Source organism: Calonectris borealis, chromosome 15, assembly GCF_964195595.1.
Source record: "Calonectris borealis chromosome 15, bCalBor7.hap1.2, whole genome shotgun sequence".
Taxonomy (NCBI): domain Eukaryota; kingdom Metazoa; phylum Chordata; class Aves; order Procellariiformes; family Procellariidae; genus Calonectris; species Calonectris borealis.
The window spans coordinates 16,265,234-16,287,498 of NC_134326.1; the positions used below are offsets into that span (position 1 = coordinate 16,265,234).

At 52.3% G+C, this 22,265-nt stretch overlaps 1 protein-coding gene across 6 annotated transcripts in view; it reads right to left on the reverse strand.

Annotated features, from left to right (window-relative positions):
• Positions 1-1,514: 1,514 nt before the first annotated feature.
• Positions 1,515-22,265, reverse strand: part of STK10 (serine/threonine kinase 10) — a 52,056-nt gene continuing 31,305 nt past the window's right edge. For 5 of the 6 annotated variants that reach the window (XM_075164401.1, XM_075164407.1, XM_075164402.1 and 2 more), the window contains 17 exons: positions 22,177-22,225; positions 19,652-19,801; positions 18,404-18,476; positions 17,481-17,675; positions 16,363-16,444; positions 15,166-15,300; positions 13,804-14,373; positions 10,708-10,838; positions 8,677-8,800; positions 7,234-7,413; positions 6,900-6,992; positions 6,607-6,736; positions 6,070-6,194; positions 5,343-5,531; positions 4,908-5,033; positions 4,520-4,633; positions 1,515-4,401 (listed from right to left, as the gene is read on the reverse strand). In XM_075164401.1, coding sequence (XP_075020502.1) covers positions 4,261-4,401; positions 4,520-4,633; positions 4,908-5,033; positions 5,343-5,531; positions 6,070-6,194; positions 6,607-6,736; positions 6,900-6,992; positions 7,234-7,413; positions 8,677-8,800; positions 10,708-10,838; positions 13,804-14,373; positions 15,166-15,300; positions 16,363-16,444; positions 17,481-17,675; positions 18,404-18,476; positions 19,652-19,801; positions 22,177-22,225 — 2,607 coding nt within the window. In that variant the 3' untranslated portion in view covers positions 1,515-4,260. The other variant, XM_075164408.1, reaches the window with a different exon arrangement.

Below are 22,265 nucleotides of genomic sequence, written 5' to 3' on the forward strand. Positions count from 1 at the left end.
CCATGACTCTCCCTGCCTGCCCTGCTTTTTCTTCCCCCAGAGAGTTTCATCATCCCCATCATCGCAGGAACGCTGCAAAATCCTTTGGCCAGCTCAGAGGAGCTTGGAGCCCAGACGTGACAGGACACAAAGCGCAGAGGAGTAATGAGGGGAGCTGAGAATCCTACAGCTGCTGCAGCACCAGTAACTTTTCAGGGCTGTCATCTCTATTTTTAAAAATTAAGAAAGATTTTTACTTTTGCTCTGTTTTCAGCATTGTACCAGGGAAGAATGCTAGAGAACGGTTATTTCTGGAATACATAGTACTCTCCACATATTTATAAATGTAAGTATCCTCACGGTTGAAGCTCCCCTCAGGCACTGCCAAGGACATGCAGATGAAGTTAAACACTCCCATGAGATCCTCTCCTTCACTGGCATACATTGACTGAGGCCATTTTTGACCAGCGTGCCCCAGGGGACAGTGCGGTCCTGGTACATGCAAACGAAGGAAATGGCTAATTATGTGTCCTTAGCTACTTGGAGCAAGGAGACGGGCACCCTCATGCTTTGCTCTTGTCCTCCTCTCACCACAGGGCTGCCCATGTAAGCCCCACCACCAACAACTTACAGTAACAATTCCCTCTCCCTTTCACCACCTCACATCTGAACTCACAGCCTGCAGTATTACCTAACCAGGGTGGACACAGGTAGCAAGATAATTTCCCACATGAAACCCAAGGCAGAAGTTGGCAGGCTCCAGAGCCACCTTCCAAAAAACGAGGGGAAAACCCTACCAACTCCCCGGGCTCGTGTCAAAGCTGCTCTCGCACACCCTGTGTCCTTGCTTGGTGTAGGGCATCTGGATGAAAGAAATCATAACTAAACCGGCAGGTAAAAATCTCCAAGCACAAAATGAGGACCACGGAGGCCCTGTGGTGGGTTACAGAGGCGGGGGAGCAAGCAGAGGTCTCCCCCTGCACTGCCAGGGGACGATGTCATCTGTATATTGGCTTCGTAAGGTATTTTCAGGATCCAAGCACTCCTCAGCTGAGGGCAGAGTGGGGAGGAGACAGGGGGGCATCCCTAGGACCTCCTCATCCCAAAAAAGCAAAGGAGCTGAGGCATTTGACTGGTATCTTCTGTTACAGCCAGACAAGCTAATAAAAAAAGGAAGAAAAAGCCACGCAGCCATGCATACATGCTTTGCACTCTTCAGACGACAGGATGCAATACTCCCTCTTCACCAAGCAGGGTCAGCCGAGCACTATTTTAACACACAACGAAGCCATCGAGACAACGGTTGCCGCACTTTGGTCTACCAGAGTTTCACCTTAGCAAAGATGTTATTGCCGCTGAGCTGCAGCATGCAGCAGAAGTGCTTCTGAAGCAACGAGCTCCATTTTAAAGAACTGGAAGTTCAGCCTTGCAAGGTTCACATGCCAGAACTGTAAGTCAGCAAAACCCAGACTAGAAGCAAAGCCGGTCTGAGGCCAGAGCCGGTGATCAGGCAGGAAATCAGACACATGCCCAGGTTTCTCAGTCTGTTACTTTATTAGAAGGGTCTTTACATCATAGTGGTGGCCCCACTGAAGACACTTTACAAAATATTAAAAAACCCACCTTTTTATTCAAAGCCACATTTAAAAAAAATGGCATCCCATCCCCCTGCAAAAACAAGCTGGGTTTACTCATGGTTCCTTCTGAACAGGAAACAACAAAAACATCCTCTTTTGAAAGGGGGAAAAAACCATAACCACCCTGTAAACATGACAATCAGAAGATGTGCTCCCCTGCCCTCTTCTAGGAGAGGGACATGGTACTAGACCCCGGCACACCCAGAGAGGGAACAGAGAATAGGGAAAGGGCAGGGGACAAAACCATTCCCACCCTCTATTAGCAAAAGCAAAACTATGTTGCTAGCTCCAGGCTGCAAATAAGCTGGACTGGAGAAAGGGACAACCGATTCACCGTAAGGGCATCAGATCAGCTCTTTAGAAGTCCTCAGAAATAGTTTCCTTCCTCATGGCTGCACAATATCCAGAAAGAGCTGACACTCCCTGGGCTGGTGCAAGGCGGCAGTCAGAGGCGGCAATGCCCTTCAGCTGGAGGAGGTATGTTATGAAGAGTATGCTGCAGGACATCCTTCTGCAAGTCACACGTAACACGTGAAGGGACAGGCGCCGGCCACTGATTTCTGTGACAACAACCATTTCATAGAGTAGCTCCAGCCTGACCCCAATGGGACCAGGAACAGAACCGCTGGGGCTGCCAGCACACATTTCTAAGGCAATTAAAAGGCTCAAACCAGCACCTTGCTCAGGAACAACCCCTTGCATTCATTCATTTTACATCAGCTCCAGTGCTATCATATCTGAAAGGCACAGTCAATGCTTTTGGAGATGGGTCTTCCGAGGAGGACATGCTAGTTGCTGAAAAGCTGCTATGCAGTCTGCTTCCAAAGGGTCCCAGCCCCCAAGGTCTCCATCTAGGCTATATTCATTAATAAAGACATCAATGATGTGAATTCAGAAGCAACTTGGAATGGCCCAAATAGATGTAGTCTTGCTAGTTTGCAGGAAGTTTATAAATATGTATGATGAAGTTTAAATGGTAGTAAATGTAAATGCACTCCTCAGATAAAAGAAGTGTTAAAGACCTGGGAGCTGGCTCCTTCACCTAGGTACCCAGAAGTGTAGCACATCACATTACCACCTTTTCCTGAAATGCCAGTATGCCTCTAAATCAACACATGAGACTTTAAAATAACAACTTTTTTTTTTTTTTAAGCAGAGACATCTTTTTCTTGCTAGAGAAGCAGGCCTAAAATAAACAATGTTATCCAGAGGTCAACAGAGAGAAAAACTTAAGTGCTACCTTACACCTTTTGGTTGTGTAAAGAAGAAGGTGCTGACCAGGCGAGGTCTCTGTCCCCCTACCCAGGTCTGTGCTCTGGGTCCCCCCAGCAGCTCAGCCAAGCACTGCCTTGTGCAGGTGGAGGAAGGCAGCACAACCGAGACACATTGCCACGGAGCAGAAAGGACAGAGGGCTGGACCTGCCGCTGCTCTGCCGCTCTGCAGCGTGACTCCAAGCTGAAAGGCAGGAGAATCACGCAAGAAACTGTGGGACATCATAAGGAGATGAGACATCAGTGGAGAAAGCAATGCTGAGAGTAACAAGCCACCATGACCTGTCTTTGCATCTCCTCTTCCCTTGCATCCCTTGTTTCAAGACTGCTTTATTCTTTCCAAATGATGCTTTGCAGCCCGTAACCCTGACTGCAGAGTGGCCAGGTTGGCCGACCCACATGGCCCACACATATATAGCACTTCAAAAAAAAAAATCTCAAGCACATGTGTGATCATGAGAGCTCCAGCGATTAACAGCCTTCGGCCCCTCACTTGTCCTTACCAGAAGGCACATGACCCATACCTCACTGTTTCACCGCAGGACAGAACACCGTTACGAACCTCCCCATCTGCACATGCACATACACTTCTTTAAGAGACAAAAGCCTGCAGCCAGCTAAACAGTTTAATTATGCCATAGTCCAGTCTCTGGTAAGATAGCGTTACCTAGGTGCCAGAGGGACAGTGGTGCCAGCAACCACGGCAAATGAAGAAGCAGAAGCATCTTTGGAAGGACGTCCAGCTGGTCCCCTTTCTGCATAGTCTGTATGGGGAGGAAGAGGAAAGAAAAAACCCAACCCTCCGTCCTCAAAGGAAGAAAAAATCCTTATCACTGTCTCTCCCTTGAGTAAAAAAAGGGCCACAGTAGATAGAAACAAATCTAAGGCAAGTGTTGGGTGGCACAAGGCCAAGGTTAGCCTAAGACAACACCAAAGCTGCTCTGCCCCAGACTAGTCCTTTACAGAGGATCTTGAGGAGAAGCAGCCACAGTGGAGAGAGGCTGATACCCCCTGCGCAGAGGGCAGGAGCCACCGCCTGTTTCTGCTGTTCAGAGCGGTTATTGCTTCAGTCTGAGCTGACAAGCCGGGTGAGCACCAGGCTCACGTGAGAGGAGATACATCCAGCTAACAGTGCAAGTACGATCGCAGAAAGAGTCCTGCCCGGCTTCCCAGCGTGAGCAGATCAGCTCCTGGAAAAGCTGCCAAACTTCCAGTCAGCATCCCTCAGTGCAGGACAGAGGCCACGTTTGTCCCAGACAGAGCCAGGGGACAGGAGGGTGCTGCTGTGAGAAGAGGCTGCTGAGAGGGTCTTCCAAGTCCACGTTGCCCACCTGCAGCCCAGGAGGACACAGCAAGTACCAGCTGCCAGGAGTTATGAGCTCTCTGCGGAGCTGAATGGGACGAACTTGGCATGTTTGATTGGGGATGCCGGGGTCTGTCCATCTGCCTCCTCGCTCAGCTTGAAGAACATCTCCTGCTCACGCTTCTTCTGGTTCAGCTCATCCTCCAGGGCCTTAAGCAGAAAGGAACACACACAACAAGAGATGTATTTGAGATCGTACTGGAGCTAGGGACACTGTCCCCTCCGACCAGCCAAGCAGGACACCCTGCTCACGCCGAGCGGGCACTACCTTCTTCCGTGGCCTCAGCTTGTCCCGCCACTCCTTCATGTGCTGGTTGTGGTTCTCATCCAGGGACTTAAGCTTCTGGGTTTCGTGCTCAATCAAGAGGTGACACTTCTCATTCTAAACACAGATCACAAAACACAACACCCCATTAAGCAGCTGGGACTGTAAATCCTGTGGTCAAACAGGACTTGCGTCAGCCAGAGGCATTCAGAGCTCTGAGCTCCAGGGCATGTTTAGACACGGCCACAAAAACCTCTCAAGGCAGAGCAGGGGGACATCGGTTCTAGTTCACTGACAGTCCTCTGCAGCCACTTCTTGTGACGCGCTCCTTGCGCTGGAGCAGAAACAGCGCACGGGCGGCTCCGAGATGCTGAGCACGAGGGACAGGTACCTGCAGCTGCTGGAGCTCGTTCGTGTTGCTCTCGCACTGGGCCTGCATGTCCTTCATCTGCGTCTCGTGCTTCTGCTGCTGGTGCAGCCGCTCTGCTTTTTGCCTCTTCTCTTCCTGCTGAGCAAACTGGAAGAGAGAAAAGCAGGTGCCTGTGTAGGCAGCGTTGCTCTGGTCTCTGAAGATGGTTAAGAGACTGGCCAGCTGGCACTATTATATAGGAAAGAAAGAAAAGCCCTGAGGATGCTTCCCAACCCTAGTCACGATGGAAGCAGCGCTGAAAACCACACCTGACGCCACAAAAGCAAAGACCTCTGCCTCCCCGCAGTGGCTTAGAAATTTGGGAACGGTTTTCCGACTTCCCTTCTGCCAGTAGGCCAGCAAAAGTACCTCACCCCAAGCCAAGGCTCAGCCCTGGTGCGCTTTGCAGGACCTGACCTGTTTTATCTTCTCCCGCTGCTCGGATGCACTCCCGCTGGAGTGGATGTGAAGGCTCTTCTTGTACATGGCCATGCGCGTCTTCCCTTCGCTCCGCTGGATTTTGGGGAGCCGGGCTTTCTCCTGCTGCTGCCGAATTTTCAGCTGCTCTAACATGCGTTGGTTGTATCGCTGCATTTGTTCCCTTTCCTGCAACGGCAGAGGGACAGGTATCAGAGGACAAGGGACACCTCAGGCCAACAAGAAAGTGCTGAGGAGACCAAAGAGAGCTGGAGAGCAGACTTGGGAGTTGCACGGAGGTGGCTGGCGACAGACAGCTCCAAGGGGAAAAAGAGGAGAGGGCAGCTACTGAACGTGCTGCGGAAGCAGAGAAGGGGGCTGGAAGGAAGCAGAAATGACTGTGAGATGTGCCAGTGTGCACTCGCTGCTGTGGGAATCCACCATCCCACATACCGGACAGTGACAGATTTCCAGATTTCCCCCAAAATTCACAACTGCTTCTTGTATGTTAAATGCATGCAGCACAGAATATGTATCCCAAGCATCCCAAATATACATCCCAAGTGTTATTCTGGTCCCTTTTCATTAAGAATGACCAAATCCCTTAACTCCTAACCCACCCTCCACCCGCCACGTCCAGCCTGGAAGGGAAACATCCCTTCTGGGGACACCAGGCACCCTGACGACCAGCACCCAGCACCAGCGCAGGAAGGCGCTAACTCTTCACCTTCTCATGCTTCCGGAGCAACTCGTGCCTCTGGAGGAAATACTGGTCCTTTAGCTGCTGCTTGACAAGCTGGTGTTTCTCCTGTTGCTGATGCTCTTCGAGATCCCAGATGCACGCCTCCCGGTCTGAGGAAGGGAGAAGGGTCAGGAGACAACCCACCCCGGCCCCCAGAGCCTGATCACACGCAGCATCCCAAGCACAAGTGATCCCGACACGTGGGAGCAGTACAGCAGACGTTGGGGGGTGATCGTTCACCTCCTGTTTTCCAAGAGAAATTGGTTGCAAACCATATCAGAAAATCATTTCTTGCAATTATGAAGCCTAATTGGTTCGTATTTGTAAAGCGCTTTGAAGATTAAAGCGCTAAGTATTATTATTGTTAAACATTTAGACAGGATCTGGCAAGGCTGTTTTTTCTAAATCCTATCCTGCCAGCTTGCAACTCTGTCACAGCATCTGTTGCGTGGGAAGAGCCAGCGTTGGATAAACCCATCGTTACAGCATTTGCTTTCCTCCTTTTCAGCCTTTGCCACCCACCTCTCATGAGCTGCTGCTTTTTGTTCAGGCACTCGCGTTCCTTGTCGCAGATCTCTTTTTTGTTCTGGGCGGTTATATTCTTCATGGCTAGCTCCAGGTCCTCCTTCTGCTTGGCCAAAAACTCCTGTTCCTGGGAGAAAACAGCAGTACCACCATGAGCCCCTCCTTCTGCTGCCACTTGATAAGCATCTGGTGGTATTTTGGAAACTGCCAATCCCTCAAGGAGGAAGGATGCTTCCGTCTACTACGCATTTCCCAATCCTGGAGTTGTGGCAATCTTCTCTCAGCCTTACCATGGTTTGTTTTTTCTGGGCGAAGTCATCCATCTTCACCTTCATGTTCCCTTTGCGCTGTTGCCGTGGCAGCTTCTCAACCTCATTCTTGACCTTTAGGGAGGGAAATGAGATTTATCAGCAGGTAACTTTAGGCCAAGAACAACCCCACCTAATGTCACTAAACAGACGGACCTCAGGAAATACCCAAATATACCAAAGAAAAGCAAGAGCTTCCTGCTAAAACACCAACAACTGCTTCCCTCTCAAGTTCTGCTATGGAGACATGCTGAAGCTTTCCTGGAAGAAACAGATGCAGGAAATCAGCTTTCCTCCATCCTATCCCCATTTTTACCTCCTTCTTCATCTGCTTCAGCTGCTCCAGGAATTTGACATGGTCCCGCTCCTGCTCCAGGCGAATGCGCTTGGCCTCCTCCCGCCGGCGCAGCGAGTGATCTTGTTCCATCTTCTCGATCTGCTGCTTCTGCTGCCGTTCGAGGTTTTCCAGTTCGGTGTCGTAGAACTTCTTCTTTGTCTGTATGGGAAAGGAACAGAGGTCAGCCTCAGCCTCCTCTGTGCTTCATTTCCTTCCAAAAATTTAAAAGAAAAAAAAAGAAAAAAAATAAAGGGGGCGGGGGGCAGTTGTCTTTGCATGAATTGAGCCTCTTTACTAAACACAGAGGAGAGAAATTTCCAAGTAACGCCCCATGAAGCACACAGGGCAGAGTCAGCTCTAGCGTGAGCCCAAAACATTTTTTAATTTGTTCTGGCGCATTTCAATTCAACCCTTTCTCCTTGCTTACATCCTGATCCCACTGGGACCCACGGCCCTGGGCAAATATTAGCAGGCAGTGAGGCTCAAGCATAACAGTTCTTTCTCTGCAGACCAGGATTGCCAAGATTGAGAGCACTGCGCTCCGACAGCACCCTTGTGTCCCATCTCTCCCTCCCTGTGAGCAGCAGGGATGGAGCACACGGATATCAATGGGAGTAGATTGCAAACTGCCCCGGGGAAAGGGCAAAGGAAGCAGGTTTGGGGCTTTTGCACATCGCGCTGTACGGTGAATAAATCTCACAAATGAGAAGTGACTTGCTAAGATGGGAATTCACAGATGTGGCATATCAAGACTTTAGAAATATAAGAGAACACACAAATAAGTGATGGCTCCCAGCCTGCCGCGAGGGGATGGGGTTACCAGGCGCACATACTAGGTGAATTAATAAAGGGGTATTTAAAAGATGGCTCATGAAAGCTTTAAAGGGACTTAGCTACAAAATTATTTTACTTCAATGTAAGCTGCCCACAGAGGGACTAGGTATGTAAGCCTAGTTTATCTTTATTTGATTTATATTCAAACTTGCTAGTTTTCCTGCTCTCACATTCTGTCCACACCGCTTTCTTATTTAAAGGGCTTTTTTCTTCGAAATACAACAGCACTATAAACTGTTTCTCACAGTAGTCATATATACGTGAAGAGACATACAAGAACAGATCATTGAAGAGGGGAAGTCCAGAACAACCCTTCCCCTGCTACACCATGCCAGGCAACGGCAGTCAGTGCTTCCCAAGCTGCAGGCTGCATGTGCATAACGTCCACAAAAGGCTCTGTCCTCCACAAACACACCCCATCCCTCAAATCCCAAAGGGATCCCTCGGTGGTCCTGCTCCCTCCGGACATGATGCCCCAGGACTGCTGCAACCCAGAGAGCATCACGCTGCCCGAGGGTTTGCAGGGCACCTGCAGCGGAGAAGTCAAACCAGCAGATACCAGGAGCTTCCCCTTCCCTGCTCACGTACCGCCATTTCTTGCTCGAAGCGCCTGAGCATCTGCTCCAGCTGCAGCTGGTGTTTGCTGTTGAGCTGGGCCTGGTTTCGGTGCTCCTCCTTCTGAAGGAGACGCAGCTCCCGCAGTTCCTGGCGCCTGCAGAGGGTTAAAACGGTGGGAGAGAGAAAAATACAGTCTCAGACAAGTTCAGAGCCGCGTGCCTGAGCGGAGATGGCAGAATCAATAACCAGATCATTTCAGCAGGGAATGAAAGCCGCACGGCCATCCCGTAGCACCCTGCCACTTGCTTTGAGCACAGGCAGGAGGTAAATGTGACACCAGAGCACTGCGAGGAAGCAAGATGCTAATCACATTAATTGTTGGCAAACTGTCAGTTTTCACAAATAAGGCTTATTAGCATTCAGAGCTTCTGAAACAAGCCCTGTCAAAGCTCCTAAGGTGACGCTGCAGGCAACGCTCGCCCAGTCAGCACCCAAAATACCCGTTCTACCAGCTGGATTAGCGCACACTGATCTTCAAAACACAGCTCAGGCCAAGCTGGCGCTGCCCTGACCTGGCCCCTGCGTTCCGCATCCCTTCTTGCTCATGCCTGGGTGGCAGAAAGGGCAGTTTTCCCAAATTCTGCCTTATCTACCACGACATTGCATCACTCCCCTCAGCCAGCTTCACCCCCAGTGAAAGGGAGTCTCTGCTCAGACGGTTGCGTTTGAGCCCATTTGCCATGTTTGTGCCCGACCGAGCTAGAAATCACTGATGTCCCACGCGAAAGGACCAGCAGCACCAGTTTCCCCGTGCAGGATCCCCACCGTGACCTCCGCTGCTGTGCATTAGCCTTACACGTCGAGTACAACCCTCTCTGGGGGCCCTCCTGGGAAAAGCACTTTGGAACGCTTTCTTCTTTCAAAACAAACTCAAGCCCCATTAAATCAACTGGCGCAGTATGACATGCTCTCTTCTAAGCTGGCCTTCAGATCAATACCTTGGTGTGTTCCAAAATGCCTTAAACGCAAATCAAGATGCCAGGAGAGTTCATCGTGCCCGCTAGCTAGTCCCAAGGGAATAACCACTTCTCCCAAAAGGTGTTCAGGGACTTGATGCTTTCCAAGCCAAGCCTCTCTGTCCCTTCCCCCACCTCCCAGATGGAACAGGTACTATTTAAAAAATAAAAAGGAACCTCTTTCAGGGATGCAGCACACCTGGGAGGACCAGGAGAAAGCAGCTGTGGCTGCAAATTCCCCGTATGCTAGTACACGGGCTCCCCGTGTTATATTGGGGTTATATGCATTCTCACGTGAAAGTGAGTAGCTAATGAGCTTCTGCACATATCTGATATTAGGAATAAGGCTGCCACAGGGACACATGGTGCTTGGGACAGATTATGTTCTCTGCTGCTCAGAGCAGCACAAGGGAGCCTAGAATAGGACATCAAGCAAAACAATTTGTATTTTAATTATTTTATGGGCCTTTTCATTTCAGTGCTGCTACTGATAGTAACAAAGCTAGAAACAGCAGTTTCTCTCCCTGAGAATAGGTCACGGAGGTTTGAAAGCGATAAGAGTCATAAAGGCTTAAGCAGGGAGGATACACCCATGAATATTAAGTGATGCTCAAGGAGTTTACAACTCCCTCGGCCTTTCTGTTAATGAAGTCTGAGGAGATAGAAGAACAAAAGAAAGAGGAGCATCTTGAGAAGATTTCTGTGCTTATTTCCATTGAGCCAGCACATCTACAGCCCTGAAGGCACATTCAGTCATCCGCAGAGGACAGAGGCAGCCACAGCACAAGCTTCCCTGTCACAGCCTTGCTGCATCTTATCCCTGAGATGCATCTCTCGTTCCCCTGCATCCTCTGCTTATGTGGTACAGCAAGCCCTCTGCCAGCCAAGGAAAGGCTAAAAGAAGTGATGTCCACACTGGACAGTCGTCCTGTCCAAGTGGGACCAAGACAGAAAATGAGAGGTCGCTCCTGGATTTGCTTGTGGAGAAGAAAACCCTGCCCCAGCTCGGCGCCCTGCCCTCCCTCCATCCCAGTGACCCACTTGCCTGAGAAATCTCATCTCTTCATCCTTCTTCTCATCCTCACTGATGATCTTCGAGGTGGTGACGCTCACCTCTACTCCATCCACCACAAACTTGCGGGTGCGTTTCAGCGTCTTCTTGTGCATCCGGGAATCCTGAGTTTGGCAGGGGAGGAAAGGAGGAGGCCATGAAGCGGCTCCCCCAGCTTGCTGCATGGGGTGCTACAGCTGGAAGCCTCAGCAATTGTGATGCCGTTGTTAACGAAGAACATAAGCAAGGAAACCACATCGGGGAGGGGGGGGGGGGGAGAACCAAAACCAAAACATCGGCAGATTTGGAGCTGCCAGTCAAGCCACGCAGCCTTTCCTACCACGCCGCAGTACGGTGTGATTTCCACCCTGCAGAAACCTGACCTGGAGGAGAGACAACCCACCACCTGAAGACCCTTCCTCTCCATGTCCAACAAAAGCAAAGCCTGATGGGGGACACTGGAACCCCCCCTGAACTGCAGTGCCGAGGAATCCACACAGCGTGAAGCTTGCAATGGTTCCTTTTAAAGCTGCTGGGCCATCTGACCCGCAGGTACCCCCACACGCCTGCAGGTGCGAGGCAGGCAAGACCCCGCATTGGACTGCGACTGCGGATGGAGCCACGGGGAAACAAGCCAGCCCTGCCCAAAGGCTCAGTGCTCAGGTCCCTCTGGCCAGCGTTACAATACTTCGTTAATCACAACCAGCTCCGAGCCCCTTTGTGACCTCCACAAAGCACAGCCCAGGCTCACTTTCATTAGCATGGGCAGGGACAAGTGCCAGGAGCACCGTGTCCTCTCCCAGCAGTGCCACAGCAGCTCAGCATCCCTCAGCAGCCCAAGCCAGGCTGAAGGACTGCATCCAGGGACTTTGGGCGACGGGTGGGAAGGATATGAACAACTTGAATCATGCAGTCCTACAGGGAAAGCACAGTGGTGGAATGAGCAAAGGCTCCCTGAAGTCTTCTTGCTCTTACGTGATAACCATTACAGATATAAAAGATGGCAGAAGAGCTTCACGTGAGCCTGCAAGGCCCAAGGCAAGCCCCTGGGGAGCTTGCTGGAATGGGGGAGCCAGAGAAACTCCCAAACTCACCTGTAGATTTCTTATCTCTAATCTTTCTAAAAAAAGAAAAAGAGACTTGGATATTTTTTGCCAGAAGTTTTTTTTTGGGGGGGTCTAAACTATAAGCAACTGGACAAAGAGTCTGGTAATAAAAGAGTCACCTTAACTTTGCAGTTCAGCCTGTGATAAAAAGCATGTAATAGTTAATGTTTACAACCAGAAATGGTTTAACTCTTTGCTGCCCCTTCTCTTGCTGCAACCAGCCTGGCACCCTGCGCACGCAATCCAGCAGCACCAGGAACGCCAGCAAGGGCAGAGCAGAGGAGTTTAACCCCAGGAAGCTAAGGCTGGGCAAAGAGCCTGGGTGAGGAGGGAGCAGCACAGCCTGGTACCCCCCCCCACACTCCCAGCTCATTGTGCAAAGCAGAGGCGTCAGCAGGGCATCTTTCCCAGGGTCCTCCAGCAGCATCACTCCTGGAGAACAGCCCTGCTCGAATGCCTTGCTTGGAGAGATGCCATTTAGTTTGTTCTGAGCGTTGCCTCTGGCTGGGGCAATTCAAACTGTGATCTAACATGACCATCTCTTTGAGACTTACTCCCTGTAAAACCCAAAAAACTCTTTTCCCCTTCTACGGGACCAACTGGGGAGAGCAATTACACGTGTGGCATCATGTTCATCTTTGGCTGGCCTCAAGGAGACCAGGTGTCATGGGAAAGGCAGCGAGGAGGGGTAAATTGCTGTGCAAGAGCATCACACTTCCCTCATTAAGGATCCACATTGATTGCGGGCTCCTGCGGGGGATGCTGGCTCTGATGCTCACAGCAGGAGACAGGAGGGCAGGAAAGTTTTGCCAAGAATGGTTTTCGGGCACGTTTCTGTGCCGGGAAGCTATCGCTCATGCAGGCAATTGGATAAAGATCTTGTGCAACACATCACCCTGCCCCCTCAAGTCACACACATTTCTTCTTCTGAAGCTCAGCAAATATCATTCCAGTTATTTTGCCTCTTCCTCTAAGCCATGCTGACCTGGCCGGCTCTGGCTCACAAGCATTCCCAGCCTCCAGAAAGCCTTAGCAAAAGCCAAGAAGCCTGGGAGGTCTTCATGCAAGTCACTGCTGACACAAACCAGGCCAGATGTATGGCAGGTTGGAAAAATTGAGAGAGGCACCAGCCCAAATAAGCTTTCTCCTTGGGCTAGGTGTTCTAGGAAAGAGCAGCAGAGTGATGGGCAATGGATAAAGTTTAGGAAATCACATTTTGGGTTTCATACTTTTCCTTGCTCTGACTGTGTATAACTGCACAAGTCAGGCGAGTGGCAGAGTTATTTCACGCTTGTCAGGGACGCAAAATAGCTACAAAACATTGGACCTCCATTAGATTTCAGTGGCCTAGGACAGCAGAGGACACACGTACCTGCAGCAGCTCCACCAAGAGCTTCTCCTTCACTTGAGGACATGCCACGTGCCCATGGCACAGCTTAACCCAGCACCACATGCTGTGCCACCCTGAGCCCAGCTGGGGTTTTGTTTTATTTTTGTTGAAAATAAACCATCGAAGGCTTTGCCTGCAGATGGGCTTCCTCCCTCCTTGCTGGCCCCGTGTTTATTTGCCAAGCTCCAAGCCTGGATGCTCACATCGCAAGTGCCATGGCCAGCTTTTCCAGCTATCTCGCCAAATAGCACTGGGGTGGCACCTGGGTGGTCTTTAGCAAGATTCCTGGACCCTTTGTCTTCATCCAGCCTCTGTCCTCTCCTACTTTACCTGCTCCCCACCTTCAGGCACAGGGCAGACTAGGGGCAACTCACTTTCTCCTCCTGTAGTCAAAGATCAACCCCTTGCAGCGTAGAGCATGCTGCTTTCTCAGGAAGGAGTTTAAGGGGCTATGGCTGATGCACGCATGTGCACAGCCTCTCAAGGAAAGGATCTGAATTTCGGGGACTTGGCTAAAAAAGGAAAAAACCTCAGCACTTTTTAACAGAGGTTTGCTGCCATTCCTTCTCCACACCCTCTGCCCAATGCTCTCACCTTCAGGGAGATGGAGCCGCTCTCTCTGTTGAGGGACAGGTCAGCAGACAGGGAGACAGTGAGGTCCATGCTTTCGGAGGCTGAAGTGCTGCCAGAATCTGAATCCCCTTTGGATCGGCTGCCAGGGAACGGCGCCGAGGGATCCACGCTCCCGTTGGCAAGCTTCTCCTCCGTGAAGTTCTCCAGGTGGCTGCTCTCCGGCCGCTCCACGATGCTCTTCCGCTCCTTGCTGCCTGGCCCAGTCTGCTTGTCCCGCTCCATTTTGTTACCCAGCTGTCCGGGCTGCGAGATGATGTCTGGCTTGCCCTGGGTGCCCGAGGTGGCTCTCCCATCCTCTGGGCCAGAGGAGGTAGAGCCGGCAAGGTGTTTTGTGGAGTGGTTGCTCTCAAGTTTGTCATTGTCATTGCTTATCCCTTCATCTGAGACTTGATCGCTTTGTCCATCTCTGGTCTCCTTGCCAGTCCCCATGGGCCCGTTCACTGCCTTGGGTGAGGAAGAGTCCGGAGGCTTCTCCCCATCAAAACTCAGCTGACTCGCCTCAGAGGGGTCCCGCTTGTGCTTACCAGGGGGCTGGAAAGACAGCGAAGGGAAGGTGTTGGGTTTTGCACCACTGCTTTAACACAACTGCAAGAACTGCAAGTCCCCACGCTTCAGAGCAAAGTCACCCACAGCTAAAGAGTTATTGGGAGTTATTCCCTTTTAGGACATCCGTCCTGGGACACTTCTATCTTACTCCAGGTGTGTGGTCCAAAAGGCTGTGGAACTGACTGGAGGGAAACAGCTCCAGGACCTGCAAATTCTTAAGAGCAGCCTAGGAGTTTGCATATGGCTCCCCTTCTCCCGTGGCTAACTCCACCGAGGATTAATCACTGTCCTTTGCCACAGATGAGGGAGATCGGAGCTTCTCCCCCAGTAAAGCTGCCCAGGCAGCCCCGTGCTGTCCCCTTCAAAGAGCCCAGCTCAGGGGCAGGTTTGCCCAGCTCCCTCCTAGGGCTGGTGGTGCCTCACTGCTGCACCACATGCTGCTGGCGTTGCTTCCACTCCAGCTTCTCCAGCCTATACCAGGGCCTATTTTTCCCTTTTTGTTTTCTTTTTTTTTTTAAAAAAAAAACAACAAACAACATTCTGCAAGCCCCTCCTGCGAGCGGGCAGCTGGGCCACCCGCCAGCATCATTGTTTCTCCATGCCCTTGGCAGCCACTGAAAAACAGCCTCTCCTTGCCCAAGCAACGCTTCCCCCTCCACCTGGTGGGGCCCAGAATAGCCATGAACCAGCCCTTGGGAGCTGAGAAAAGTTGCCGGGCTCTTCCCCCCACCACAGCCGCACCATCAAACTTGCCAGCGCAGGGCCAGGAGGGCTCACCGAGGCAGACTCTGATGAGTCGTCTTCTTCCGCTTCATCCCGACTGTCCTCGATCTCTTCCATCACCTCAGCCTTGGCCTCGGCCACCAGCTCGCGCAGGGCCCGGTTGCTGGTCACCTTGCTGACGAAGGGATGCTGAAAAGCCAAGCACAATGCATACGCGTGAGATGGCCAAAAACTAGACCTCGTAGCTGAACGAACACACGGGGATGGTGACGGTGAGGACCACTTCTTGCTTTTAAACAACTGCAAAGACCTAAGGACGTGGTTCCTGCCAGCGTCACCAGGCTTAACCCCCCAAATGAATTTCCAGATATGTGCTGCACGTATGAGAAAGAACAAGAGAGAACACGATGCCGAGGTTAAGCGCCAGCTCTGCACACAGATGCTCAAAGCGTGCTGCTCTGTAAAGCTGCTTTATATCAACAGCCCCAAACGAGAGCATCGGCTGCGTTTAAACAAGGGGCTCTCGCTGCAGAGGAGACATCCCACCTCGCCACGGGTGGGCTGAGCTCCGGGGTGCAGCTCCAAGCCCGTGAGGTGCCACTGGGCAAGAGCTGGTCTGCAAGATCCCTGGATGCAAACAGAGCGTGGGGGAAGGTTTAATTGAAATCAGGCTTGAATCGCTCAGTGCGCACAGTGGGGTGTTTGTGTTGAGCTTCAGCAAAAGGCTGGGGAGCCCCTCGGGTGTGCAGAGCACATTGCACGCTTCCTCCCGTTGACTCCACGCAGGACGGGAAGCGTGCGGCCAGTGTGCCAGCGCTGCAGGGCGAGAGCGTTTGCAGGCAGTGGGGAAAAGCATCTTCCAGGTTTTTGCTATGATTTCATGAAGGGGACGGGAGGAAAGGAAAGGAGTTGAATTTAGATCTGGGATAACCAGGTATAATCCAAGCTGGCTGCCACATGGGCATTTTTAGGCAATGGGAGCCATTTCTATTCCAGCTGGTGTCCACAGGGGCTCTGCAGTTTGCTCCAAAGGGAAAAACATTGCTGTTCCTTTTTGGAGCATTTTAGGTGCTGAAAAGTACTATGAACTTTCTAAACAAGGGAAAAATAATCTGAAACCAGTCTAGGACACATCAACAGTTTTTCTTGTTTCCTTCCTTAAGGAGAATCAGGCTGTTCGGACACTCGCAGACCCAGGCAGACGCAGACACCAGCTGCACGCCCAGCCCAGGGGCCGGTGCTGGTCCCTACCTCCAGCAGCTGGGCAGCACTGGGCCGGGTCTCCGGGTTCTTGTCCAGCGCCGTCTTCAGGAAGTCTCTGAACTCCAGGGACCTTAAAACAAACCATTGGCGAGAAGCTCAGAAGAGGGAAAGGCCTCGAACGCCACAGGGGTCTGCTCGATCCCGCTGCAGGTTGTGTCCCAGTTGGTACCTGGCCACAATCACCGTTTCACTCCCAGCATGGGGAACGCTGTGCTCAGTTATTCTGATTATTTGTAAAAGAATCAGCAATGCGGCCAAGTGAGGGACTAGATTTTGCCTTACCTGTGATGGCAACAGGACTGAGCGCCAGCCACTGTGCCCCAGGACCAAGGCAGAGAGATGGGAGAGGACACCAGCAGTTGTCCTCCAAAGGGAGCCCGTGGATGGAGCTGCTTGCGGACAAGGATGCTCCAGGACCCATCCCCACAGCCACAGTGTGAAAGGACGGCTGTGAAGGACCAGGAACCCCATAGGAGGGCACCCTCAGCCTGCAAAGCGCAGCTCTGAGATACAGAGTGCGTCCCTGATCCAGTTCTGGCTTCTGAGCTGCTCCGGAGGAAGCGCTCCCACCCTGCCTGCTGGGTTTTAGCGGCGGGCTCCTGCTGCTACCTGAACTGCTGTAACAACGCTTCGGACTCCAGGGCTCTCACAATAATATGCTGCTGGCTAACGTGCAATGGGTTTTCTCATGATTTAAATAAATAAATAAATTTTTAAAAAATTAACTGATTGGATTATTTAAATGCAGAAGAGGCTTTCCAGACTCTAGGAAAGAAATTCTGGAACTTTTGGCCATCTCCAGGTTTAGAGGAAAATCTGCCTTTCATACAAAACGGGGATGTTTTGAAAACAGCCATGGGATCACCCTCGTTTCAGCTGGGCTGCGGGTGGGCAGCGGCTCCCCCCATGCTGCCTGCACCCCGGCAGCACAGCCACAGCGCAGGCAGCGCTGAGCAGCCTGCCTTCAGCCAGCTGGACCTAGAATACAGCTAGAATCCTACATTAGGTTCTCAAATTAAACTATATTGCTATAAAAGACAATTTCTTCTCTCTTGAAATATCGCATAAGTTGGGAGACGCGTATTCCGCTGCCCAAAAGCCCTCACCATTTGGAAGGGCAGCTGAGCGTGGGGGGGTCGGACTTGGCAATCTTCAGCAGGACTCTCATGGGGTTGAGCTCGTGATGGGGCGGCTCGATCTGGGCCATTTCGATCAGTGTGATTCCCAGGGACCAGATGTCCGCCTTGTAGTCGTATGGAGTGTCCTTCATGGTCTCGCACATCACCACCTCCGGGGCCATCCTGCAAGGGGCAGAGCAAGGAGCAGGGATGGGGAGGGATGACACCACTGCCACGCATGTGAGCCTTGCAGCAGCGATTAAATGCTTTAACTAATCCATAACACTGCACAAAAAATGGCCTTTCCTCCCAGCTCTGGGTTTCGGAAGAAGCAGCATCTTTTCTAAGGGGTTCAACCCCCTCCCTCTTCTGCAGACCAACCGAGACAGCCCAGGCAGCCCGTGGAAACCCCCAGGCCATTGACATCTGGCGCGGATGTTGCTTCAGACAATAAATTAATCCTCGCCGATTCTGTTCCTTCAGCAAGTCGGGTGATTTAGAGATTGCATTTCTGGAGCCAGGAGTTGTTCCATGTGCTTGGAGCTGCTTCAAAGCCCACTCCACCCCCCGGGGTGGGGGGAGCGGCGAGCGCACACACGCGAGCACATGTGTGTGCTCACTCCTCCAAGCCTGGAGCATGGTGGCCCCTCCGCTGGCTCGGGGCACCGTGACACCGGGCAACGCTCCCGCACCACCGAGGCTGCTCACAGCTCCCTTCAGGCAAGGGAAACCCTTGCACACGTGCACCCTGGCCAAGACTCCGTGTTAAAATCCTCCCACCCATGCTCGGTAAGGCACTCTGGTCCAACACATCCCAAAGGCCACCAGCTCCCCACTTCTGAGCAAGTCTGATTTTCAGAAGAGCGAAGCTCCTCATGAACATGGGATTTCTTAGCAAGTGGGTCACTCACCAGTAAGGGGTCCCAATGAAGGAGTCTCGCTTCTGCAAGGTTTTCATGTTTTTGGCAGACACCCCAAAGTCAGCTGCAAAGAGCAGTAACGTTAGATGCTGTAGGAAAACTGAGCGACCACTCTGAATTAGCACACTTGGCTGAAACGCAGATTTAAAAGCAAACACACATTCAAGGCAAGAACATGATATAACGTGCTGTTTCCTCTAAACTGAGCATCAGAAATTAAATTTGCTTTTGGGTACACAACAACCAGGGACCTTCCCCTCCCCTGTACTGTAAAACGGGGGCATAACAAGCCACCCCTACTGTAACCCAAACTCTACACATCTAGAGGAAAGTCAAGATCTTTTCCACAAACAAACAAAAGCAGCTCTGTGGCAGATTACTTTCAGGACTGCTCTTTCATAGCAAAAAGCCTCATTTTACACCAGAAAAACCAAAGTGCTGTTGCCTTCTTTCTCTTCCCTTCAGCCCCATGCACAGCAGCCACTGCATGATGCCCTTCCCTGATTTTGTCCCTTCTATAGGGAGCTACTGAAGCCCACCCAACCCAACCCAAGCCAAATTGGTACCCTGTAAAGGGTACCGAGCCCGCTCCAGGTCAGTTTGCTCTCCGAGATGGCCCTGATGACCTCCGGAGGAGCTGTTATCCATCTGCACCCCAGGCTCAGGGTGTCCCTGACTGTCAGTCATCCTTGGCCCAAGCCAGCAGAGCATTTCTTACGTCAGAGCAGAGCCCACGGTCACAGGAAGGTTTCCATCTTCCCAGCTAGCTGGTCTCCATCATCCCAAGACACATCCCAAGAACGCCCCGCTGCTGGCACCGCTCATCAGGGTCCAGAAAGAGATCTGCACCTTTCTGACCAGACCCTACAGACAAAGCTACCTTCTCATCCTCCAGCAGGTAGGTGGACGCCAATTTAACTCAAGCCCAAAGCGAGTTGGCAAAGCAAACTTTTGGCAAAACTCACCCTGTCACCACCAGACCTGCTCTGGAGATAAGACGAATTCTTCCAGCTCCCAGCCCTGCCAACTGGCACCCTACACAGGATGCTCGGCAGGCCAAAAAGCATAAAAATCAAGTTCAAAGAGGGATTAATCAAATTCACGACAGGGAAGTCCATCAAGGGCCTGAGCACGGCTTGCGCCTGTTAGCGTAGTGCGAAATCACCATCGCCCGCGGCCGCTCTCCCAACGAGCTCAGCCGAGCGAGCACCCGCTGTGCTCCCGTCCCAGGCAGCTCACCGAGCTTGATGTCCCCGTCCTGGGTGAGGAGCACGTTGCCCGCCTTCAGGTCACGGTGGATGATCTTTTTGCTGTGGAGGTAATGGAGGGCTTCCAACATCTGGCGGCAAATCACTTGAATCTGGGGTTCGGTCAGGCCCCGGTCCAGCTCTGCAGGGAGGGAGAGAGCCGTTAAACAGGACGGGGATTCGAGTGATGCTCCCCCTGAGCAGCAGAAAGGCACGGGCTACCCAGCGGAGCATTTAAAAACCACTGTCCATGTGTCAAAGCGGCGGGAGACCAATGCAAATCAGCTTGTTAAGGTAATTTCTTTCCTTAGCCAGCACTCGCAGTGCAATGCCCACCCGCTTGGAGCTGTCGGTTTATAGCTCCCTCCTGGGGACGCACGGCTGAGCCGACTGGTCCAGGAATAGCAGGTGAGGGGGACGAGGAGAGGGAGCCAGGCATGCCTGCGAGGGGGGTCTGAGCTGTACGTTCCCTGCCGATTTGGGAAACGGGTCCCTGCAGGCAAGCTGGGTCTCGCCTGGTGTGGGGTCGATGCTGCAGAGAGGAGGGAGCTGAACTCGGCTGCAGGCAGCAGCAGGGTCAAACACAGGCGTGAACACTCGGCAGCTCCGTATGCAGCCCGTGCTCTCATCCCCCAGGGACCACCCTGCCGCGGAGATGCGGTGTACCCCCCTGTACGTCGGGAGGGACACACCACCTCCCAAAGCAACAAGCAATAAAATACTCACCAGTGTTATCCCTACCCGCTGCTCTGAGCTAGTTTTTCAGGTAGCACCAGGTACCAGCACGCCAGCTCATACCCTGCTGTCTGTCCCTATTTCTGAAGCTTGCGGAGACACACGACCACCGGCGTAACCTCCCTGCTGAGCTCTGCCCAGCCACCTTCACTGTCCGAGACCGCTTTCTAAGGCAATGGCTCTGCAAACCATCAAACCTCCAGACGGTTAGCATCGTCTGAGCTTCCCCCTTTCCCTCTGCAAGCCCCTTGCAGCGCAGATCCCCTCCTCCAGCGCAGCAGAGCATGCGGAGACCAGACCAAGCTTTAGATAACTCCAACTGCCCAAACTGCACAGCCAGGATGGGGCTGACGGATGGACCCCAGCAACTGGGACAGATGCTGCTTCAGAGCGAGGATCTTAACCACAGGCTCAGGGATGCTGGGTCAGCCACTCTGTTGTTCCTCCTCCTCTTCCTCACCGAGATCTCCCTTGCTCTGGGAGAAGGTGATGATTTTCACTCTCCCTGGAGCATCTGGCAAAAGTGAGGTGCAGCAAGCCACAGGTTTTGTACAAAAGATTTCAAAGGTAAACGCCAGTTGCTGGTGGGGATGGGGAGGTGGAACAGGCAGCAACCAGCAACTCTGAATTTACTAATGCCAGGAGCACTCCTGAGCTCCGACCCCCAGCTCCTCCTGCCCCTCATTCGGGGGGCAACGGCACTACAGCCACGCCACTTGCTCATGATTTCCTAAGCACCCCCTTCCCACTCCAGCTCCCACGTCCTCTGGAGACTGACTGCCACGGACACGGCCCCATGAATGCTCGGGGGGGGTTTAGTGTCCCAAGAGACAGGGCACCCCTGTTGAGGTTCTCCAGGGCAAGGCATCGTCTCCTCCAGCACTTCAGCAAAGGTACATTTACTTGCAGTGATTTGGACCCGCCTTAAAGAAGATCCCTAATGGAGGCACAAGTTTAAGGGCTGAATCAAAGATGACAAGTTTGGGTCCACACTTTTCCTGGAAATAAAAAGAAAGCGAGGCCTTCGGAAATATCAGAGCTGAAAGGGAGTAACCCCCATGGAGACACGGCTCTGTCCCGGGGCTCCAGGGAAGAGGACATCAGAGCATCGTATTTGCCTCGCAGAGGGGACGTCACCCCCCCTGGGGTCCGTACAGCCCTGGTACAGAGGGACCGTGGCACCAGCCAGGGCGTTTTTAGGGAACACCCACAGGCTCCCAGTCCCAGCGGCTCTATGTGGAAGGGAGGAGTTAAAAATGGGAAGATTCCTGGAATTACTGCAAACTGCAGTTTATTCGGACGCTCATGCTGCTTCACCAGATGACCGCTACCATACGGAGAAGTCAGCAAGGAGATCCTGGGAGATTCATCACGACAGGGGCCCAGATTAAACATCTCAGCCCTACTGCCCTTCCCGGGAAGCTGTGGGAACAGGATCCCAAGCTGCCGGTGCCTCCAGCAGATAAATATTTAAAGCCATCTCTTCCCTCCAGCCAGACTCTCCCTTCTCCCCATGGCTTGTGATCTGCTGATCCCAGCAGCATTTAAATCATAAAAGGACATCAAAGTAGCTCAAGAAACGCCCTGGGGCCACCACACCTTCTGCTCCAGGTATGAAAATAGGCAAACTCATGGGAGAGAAACGGTAGCTGGAGAGGCTGGGGCACCCACGTCTGCCGTCTGTCCGAAGGTTGCCCCTGAAAGCATGCCAGAAGGCTGGAAACGCCTTGCGGGCATCGCCCCGAGCACGCAGAAGAGCCCAGCACCGCATGCTGCACTCACCCAGCATGGTGGCATCCACCGCTCCACCCGGGCAGAACTCGATCATGATCTGGGAAACAAAGAGAGAGGAATTAAAATCAGGTCCGTGT